The sequence below is a fragment of the Dinoponera quadriceps genome, unplaced genomic scaffold (assembly GCF_001313825.1).
Source record: "Dinoponera quadriceps isolate SergipeBrazil2010 unplaced genomic scaffold, ASM131382v1 scaffold367, whole genome shotgun sequence".
NCBI lineage: Eukaryota > Metazoa > Arthropoda > Insecta > Hymenoptera > Formicidae > Dinoponera > Dinoponera quadriceps.
Window position 1 is genome coordinate 2,169,101 of NW_014554712.1, and position 8,302 is coordinate 2,177,402.

Consider the following 8,302-nt stretch of genomic DNA (forward strand, 5'->3'; position numbering starts at 1 on the left):
GTGTCTCGGGGGAAAATGCAAAGACACATCCTTCATCGTTCGGATCCTCCGCCGGTGGAGTCACGTTACGAACGATCTCCATTCGTCGAAACGAGCCTTCGTACTGCGCTCACACTCTGCTTCATACATGCTTCCCCTAGATCGTGAGCCACACGATTTTCCATATCATGCATGTACGATTAAGGTAAAAAATCGCACAAGTAGCTCTGATTATAATGGTAGGATTATAACGGCTCTATTTATTACGGTCTCGACCTTATATGCATGTATGGAGAAAAATGTTCCTTTGGATTTAGTATACGCGTTCGTTCGACCTGAGTTTGTTTAATATGAATAACATAATTCAATATTAAACATCATTTTGTTTTAATGAAAACGTTGTTTCACCGGAGCAAGCCATATTGTTTAATAGAAAAAACGGTATTATTTCAAGAAAATAATATTCGTTTTAGTTAAAAATATTTATTTTATCATATATTAAATATTCCCCCACTGAAGGAAAGAAATTCTTTAATATTTTTCTAGCATTCCAAGAAATAAATTTGTTTCGATCGCAAACATTTGATTAAATTCGACGAAATTTTTTTTCCTCCGTATACGTGTAAGACGACCGAAAACCGTGTAATTTCCGATCCGGGGAGTGGTGAAGCATGTATGACGCGGTACGCAGATCAAAAGAATGCCTGACGACGTCGCGCGAGCGACCACGAAGTACAAATCCCGTAACACACCTCGATGAGCATGCGGATCCTTGTCGCGCGTAAAAAACGCGAAACGGAAACACAGCCTGTCGCGGCTGTCTCTATACACCCGGATCGAAATTCCTTCGTACCGAAAGGTCGGCCAAAGTCGTCCACGACGAAGGAGCCCCGGGGGTGGCGGGGGAGGGGGAGACGTATTTACAAAAGTCCGCAAGCTCTCACAGTTAATTGTCCGCCTTGCGTAGCACCTCCTCCGCCTTCACTCTCAGCACTTCCGCGCTCTGCTTCCTGATCTCGTCGTCGGACGACGCCGAGTCCTCGTCCTTGTCGTGCTTCGAGCTCAGGTTTTGCGGTATGCTCTGCACACCTCCGCCGAGATTCAAAGGGTGCCCGTGCAGACCGTGGCCGCCTAGGGTGTGGCCGTTCACGTTGCCGTGGTTCAAGGACGTAGCGGCCGGATTCAGGCCGACCGGCAGCATCGTGCCGAGTGACGCCAGGTTTTGCGGCAACGGCAGGCCGATATACTGCGACAGGATCGCATGCAACGGCGGCAGCTTGGGCGCGCTCGCCGGCCATGGCGGCGGGAACACCGGCGGGATGAACCAAGGAAAGGCGCCGGTCGGTGGTCCCGAAGGATCGGGAACGCCGCTGGCCGTCTGCAGCAGGCGCGCGTGAAGGGACAACTCGCTCACACCTGCAAACAGGATTCCGCGGCGGACCCGCTTTTATTCTCATTTCGTGCCCGTTGAGAGTTTCTCTTCCGCGCGCCTTTTTCCGTCGACAAATCGCGATTCCGGGATTATCTTCTCTTTCTCCTTTTAACGCGGAAGTACGATCGCCCGCGCACGCGCACGCTCGTCGCGTTTTCTTATTGCGTGCAGTTAGCTATTTGATTTTAATTTATATCTGTTATAAATGAAATATTCTTGAAATACTCTTTGCATCTCTGAGATATTAACGCAAATTCTACATCGCCGCATATCTCGAGTGTTCTTACATTGAGTCTGTCAGAAAGTTCAAGAGAATCGAAACATTTCGATTGACCCGACTCTTTTCGGAGAGAAACAAGGACTCCTATTTTCCTGATTCCTTTTCATATACGAGGCCCATATCGATGATGTGAGCGGTTGCGCTAGTTGAAGTTAGGCGGGAAATTTGGAGAATGCTTCCTCGTTACGCGGACGAACGTAGTTAATAAAAATCGATCGCAGAGTCGCGGAGTCATTAGTGGAAATATTTTTTTCACCGCCAACCTTGCTTGCCCACGTTCCCCCTTTCATCCTCCCTTTTAGAGTGCACGAGTTTTATCCGTAGGGTGCCTCTTTCTCTCTCTCTCTCTCTCTCTCCCCCCCCCCTTTCTCTCTCATGAAAAATTAATCGGCCAGGGTTTCTATTGCGCATCATTCGCACGTGATGGTTGCGACAACCGACACTGAAATTAGACATAATTGTCACCGATTGCATCTACCCTTCGTAACTCGTGCTTCGCCATCCCTCCCCTGCGCATATTAGCGAGCGTAACACGCGCGTAGTACGCTACAACGCGAAGCGAGGAAGCAACGGATAGAAATGAACGATTGTTATTGGGCACCGACGATCTGCAACTCGGTGATCGTTGCTTAAATTTTCAACGAACTGAGAACTGAGAGTTTGTCGACAGTTAAGAAGAGAGTCGCGCTAGGAAAAGCCGATTGATTACTGGATTACTTTTCTTTTTCACAAACGTAGACATAGAATGTAAAAACAGAAAATTGTGCTCGAATCATATCACACTACTGGTAGTGATTTTTGCAAAACGAGATTTCTTCGATCTCGGGTCGAAATTTTGATCCTACACGTACATCGGGAACTTATACGCGAAATGCCGAGATTCGAAAACGATCTCTGTAAATCGCCATCAACTCACCGCCTTGTTCGACATGCATGAAACTCGTGTCTCTGCCTAACGCCTTTTCCTTCTTGCGCCATTTCGCGCGACGATTCTGAAACCAGACCTGAAACAGAAGAAGGAGGAATTTTTTTTCATAATACTAATCGACGCTCAAGACTTTACTTTATTCTCCCATCGCGACAAATCTGTTGCGAAACAGCGAGTGATAAGTTGTCGCGGCTAATTCCATTATCGCATTAGACTGTTGAGAGATAATTCGCAGCCTCCGATGATGGCTAATTGTCAGATATTCCAAGATATTCGTCACGAAGATCCGAAATTGGCAGAAAAGGGGAGCGCATGAGAACCCCAAGCGCGCGTATCAGAGCGCCCAACAAAAGCTTGCTCTCGAGGTTGATTAAGCTAATTGTTAACAATTATCCTGATTTCCTTCGTACCCCTGAGTGCCCGTAACCCCTGCCCTCGGCCCTATCCTCGCCTATCCCCCGACCACCCCCGGCCACCCTATCGCTAGTCCGGTTGCCGTATAAATGCTTTCACTTTCTGCCTGAGCTGTTCCGATTTTTCGTCGGGTACCAGGAGCAGCGAAGGGAGAGAAGAAGGAGAAAAGAGGACGAGAGAAAGAAAGGAAACGTTATTATATCTCGGACATTATTCTTCAGGCTCGATAAAATGCATTGAAAATATATAAAAAAGACAAAATTAAATAAATATATATATATATATATACGTTTAAAAATGATGTGTAGTTTTCTCAATATATATAAAATTAAAAATGGAATTATCTACTCGTTATTAAACAAATAGTTAAACAAATAATTGCAGTTATAAATGCTTGAAAGGAACGTACAAGTTTAAAATAAGATAATGTCAATGCGATCTAATGGACCTTCCCTCTAAAGAGCGCGCGAGTCCCTCAGACTGCGAGGATTACGATTTACCATACACGACGACATTAATCACAACTTACTTGACAATTCGGATGAAATTTTAATACCCCGCGATCCGTCAGACCGCGGCAAATTAGCAATTTAGCACGGTAGGATTGCGGAGTAAAATCAAGCGACGCACGAAAATCGGGAGAGAACGTGGAGAGAAGAAAGTGAGCATCGAGGAAGGAGAGAGGAATAACGTTGAGGCGAGGGAAAGAGGTGAGCATCGCCGGGCGAGGGCAGGAAATTCAATTGCCTAATTGCTGTTAATTATTTAATCGCCTCTGAATAGCCCCTAACGCCTAAGTGCTCGCAAACCTTGCGTCATTTAAGCGACCCGCCGCCTCCCGGACCCGGAAAGTTTGCAACGCCGACGCGTTTCCATAACTGCCCCGCGTATTAATCTCTCGGACCATTTACCATCGAACTCGCTAATATTTCCATAATTCCCGCGTAATTCCTCCGCGAATTCTTGACCGAGACTCGGGTTAAATTTACTCGGATTATTTCCGGCGAAGAGGCGTATAACCAAAGCGCGACGACTTTTCTCGCGTAACGTGAACGACTGATTAATTATATAATAAAGTTTCGTGGGGAAACGTCTCTGATCTCGGAGAAGATTGAGAGGAAGATATTCATTGAAGCTTTTAAGACCGTTTCTTTCGTCACTCGATGATCAATCTAATAGAAAAGGTAACTGACGGATAAAGAGAAGGAGTCATCTAACTGATGGTAAAACCGCGCAACGAAGCGGATTGCGCGGAATTGCGTCGAGCTGTTCTCTCGCGGCGGCCGATAAAAAATTCCGCCGGAGCGTCCGGCGATCGCGAAATCACGACTGGTGGGGAGGGAGGGATAGGAAACGTCAGAAGCGACTCGCGATTGCATTACCATACGCGCGATCGTCGCGATACATCGGCCGGCCGTTAATACCGAAAAATGGGGTAATTTCGCATCCTGCGAATCGGCGCAGAAGAGCGCGGGGGGTGGCGAGGTGGCGGGGCGGGAGGAGAGGGCAGGATTTCCTAGATTGAAATAAAGTGGCCGTGGCACCAGTGCGCCGCGGCGGATCATTTAGCGGTTTTGTCGAGCGACGGCCAATTGCCGGCATTGTCGCTCCGCTGTACCACAATGGGCCAATCGGAATGCTCTCTGTCTCTTTTCAGCGTCACCGCCACCCTTCCGTCGACGTTGCTCCACGCAACCCCTCACACTCACTCGCGGACATATATACATATGGAACATGCCGTATATGTAGAAATATGTATGTATATATGTTCACATGTTTATGTGCGTGTGTGTGTACGTATGTGTGTGCGTGTATGCGCGCGCCTCCTTCAAAATTACCGACAGTTTCTTTGCCGTGTGTGTCTACGTCAGTGCGAAACAATCGCCGATTCGCTGGGGTCGCAATTCACTCGACGCGGGTATCGGTCCTTTGAGAAAAAACCCTTCGATCGATTCGGTAATCGTCCCACCGTTGATCCTTGTCGAAAAAGCATTAACGTGTCGCGAGCTTCGTTCGAGCGAGCTGGTCGACCTAATCGAAATTATTAAACGTCGCGTCGTTAATTAATTTGAAACCCAAACTAGGCTACTTTCGACATAGTGAATTTCTCGTGCGAGAATTGTTTTATTTCCGCAGAATAAGAGAGAAAGGCAGATAGGAAGAGAGAGAGAGAGAGAGAGAGAGAGAAAGAGAGAGTGAGACGATGCGTACCCACGGATTGAACTCTACACCCCAATGCGCTACGCAACGTACTTGAATTTGTCAAGGACGCTGCTTTAAAGTAATTCCTAAGCAGATTATTGCTCTATACCAGCTCTCCGCCTCTTCGCTCCCTCCCCCTCCCCCCTCCCACCCCCTTCTTCCTCCCTTTTCCCTATTCGCGGAATTAATCATTGACGGGATGCGGGCGTGTGTTTCACAAAATTACAGATGTAGAAACGGCAGCGTGACATTTTGCGATACAATGGCCCCTAATTAGTTGAGTGACTCTCGCGCCTCGAGGCTGAGTCGTGAGAAAGAGAAAGACAGATAAAGAGAGAGAGAGAGAGAGAGAGAGAACAATCCTTGCAAAGGTTCGAGAACGCTTGATACTCCCTGAGCTCCCCGCGGAATACACAGAAATTAGTCGTCACGTGAAAATTGTTGGCTCGTGAAGATCATTTCATGCCATTGTAAGACCGGCTACCGCACAATACCGCGCGGGAACACTGGAATTTTATCCGCGCAAAAAGTAGTGTGAGTAAATTTTAGGATCGTGAGAATAAATTATTCATTCGCGATCTATGATTGCCGAAAACGCGCGCAACGTATCGATAACGGAATAATTTTCGATGTTGATTTTCATTATGAATACTATTATGATGCAACATCCGGGATATCCGCTTGTATAGCAGAGCATACTTATTGCCTTCGGAGTTCTTCAAATTGGACTTCATATTTAAACGTTAAATTTACGCACGAGCTGCCGGTCAGCCTTTTAAACTCCGTCATGTTGGTCGAATCTAAAGCTCGTTATTCAAACTACTTACGGAACTTGCGAATGCCGCTATCAAATGCGTGAAACTCGACGACACCAGCGTGCCTTTGTGAATTCGGCCGGCCAAAGCGGCGGAAGGTTAATTATGCTTCTGCAACCGTCTCGTCTGCTGATAAAATCTGGCTCGAACTCTTTCCCCCTCCCTCCCGTTCTCTTCAAGCCGCATTTGAAATATCCGAATTGGCCGTCGCGGAAAAAGGCGTGAGTTAATCTCTTGCCAAACACACGGAGGAAAATTAACTTTTCCTCACGCGAGAATATCGTATCGAAATTTAGGAGGATATACGATATATATGTATAGTTGAAAATATCGTATACCCTTCGCAATAATATTCTTCTGAACTATAAAAAAACTATAAATAGATCTTTTTAAAAGATTTTTTACTCCCTCGGGACGGAAGAAATCCACAGAAAAATTAGGAAAATCGAGTTTTCTCTGAAATTTTAAAATTATAATAAAAACACAACTCCTCTTCCCCTGCGTATGCTAAAATTTCTAATTTGCTTTAGATCCCTACCTCTCGCTCTTTCTCTCTCTCTTTCTCTGCTGTCCAAACATTTGCGCAAATATTTTCCTTACTTTCAAAAAATGTCACTATTTGTTACCTGAACTCGGGCTTCCGAGAGGTCCAGTCTCATCGCCAGCTCCTCCCGGGTAAATACGTCTGGGTACTGCGTGTTCCCAAAGGCCTTTTCGAGCTCATGCAGCTGATAGGTCGTGAAGGTAGTACGGGAACGCCGTACTTTTCGCGGCCGATCAGATTCGCCCAAGTTCAAGGAATCGTGCAGACCGTCGTTGATCTGATGGTCGCTCAGGTGACCGAGTTCCGTGTCGCCAGCATCAACGGCTGCATCGGACGACGTCGCATGATCTGAAATTAATAATATCGGGACTGCGTTGTACAAATGCGACGAGAAAACTCTTCACGATTTGAATCCCTATCTCCTTACATTCGTCTTACATTCTTATACAGGGGGAAACCATTATTAATAATTATTACCACCTTGCGTACCTTCGGAAAGTAAAAATTAACGACCAGACGAAGATAAGTAAAATTTGTATTTATAGGTGTACGAAGCGATGAATAGTATCGATGTAATGTTTGTTCTTCGTATATTCTTACAGCTGGAATTGGACAAACAAAAGGTTTCGAACATTGCACTCCGTTTGTACACGTTATATCCCATTTACAATGTCGATGACTGTTTTCAAATATCTCGAAAAAAAAACAACAAAATCGTCACTTTGTCATATTTTGAAAATGGTCACATTCCCGACTTTCTTCAAGACGCGAACGATAAGATTGAGAAAACGAAGGTAAAGAGGAGGGAGAGTATAAACGATTCTGCGAGTAACTTCACTTTCTGACAATCTCATTCAATCCGATATTTCTAAAACCATTTATAATATACTGCCGACGCGCGTACTTCTAATGAGACACGTCGTAATTGTAACGCCACGCTCGAATCGAACGGAATACATCCGTATAAGCGGTCGAAGGGAAGAATTTTTTTCCCGTTTTACGAGACGCGGAAATCCCTGTGACCCTCCCAAGTTATTTGGCGCATCCTCGCTCGTTAAACGCCCGTACACACATGTATACACACGTATACGTCAAACGATACCTCCGATACTCGAGCGCGAGAGACGATCGAGGCGATTAAGCCATATCGCTCACGTTGCCAAAACGAAATTGTCGTTTTGCCTGATATATCCTGGCGTCGGCGGCGTCGGCGGCGTCGGCGGCGGCGGCGTCGGCGGCGTCGGTAGCGGCAGGGCGGCGGGGAGAAAACGGGCGCAATTTCATTTTTAAGCCGCACAACGACCGGTACCGATATAACCGATACGCCGATGACGTCCGATCGGCGGATTTGCCAATTTTTAAGCCTCACCCGGTGCTTCATTTTTTTTCCCCCCTTTTTTTTTCATGTGCCGCTCCATATATCCGCGCCCCGCGTGTACACGCGCGAAATACTCTACAAATGTAAGTGCGCACATTATACGTATGTGCTCGACAGTACTTAAAAGCCGTCGCTGTCAGTGATTAGCAAATATCACGAGTGCATACTACCGCCTGTTCCTCCTCCTCTTTCTCCTCCTCCTCCTCCTCGTCCTCTACCCTCTTTCCCTCTCGCAATACAGTAGTCTTGCACCCCCGTGCAACACATGCCCTTCTCGGCTTTCTGCGATTGCAACCCACCTCGTCCCCCCCCCTCCCCCCCCCCCCCCCC

General features: G+C 46.7%; 1 protein-coding gene across 1 annotated transcript in view; it reads right to left on the bottom strand.

Moving 5' to 3' along the window:
- Positions 1-528: 528 nt before the first annotated feature.
- Positions 529-8,302, bottom strand: part of LOC106741122 (aristaless-related homeobox protein-like) — a 15,828-nt gene continuing 8,054 nt past the window's right edge. The window contains exons 2-4 of the mRNA XM_014612793.1: positions 6,677-6,942; positions 2,608-2,695; positions 529-1,395 (exon numbers count right to left, since the gene is read on the bottom strand). Of these exons, the coding sequence (XP_014468279.1) occupies positions 926-1,395; positions 2,608-2,695; positions 6,677-6,942 (824 nt within the window). The 3' untranslated portion in view covers positions 529-925. The remainder of the gene's footprint in view (positions 1,396-2,607; positions 2,696-6,676; positions 6,943-8,302) is intronic.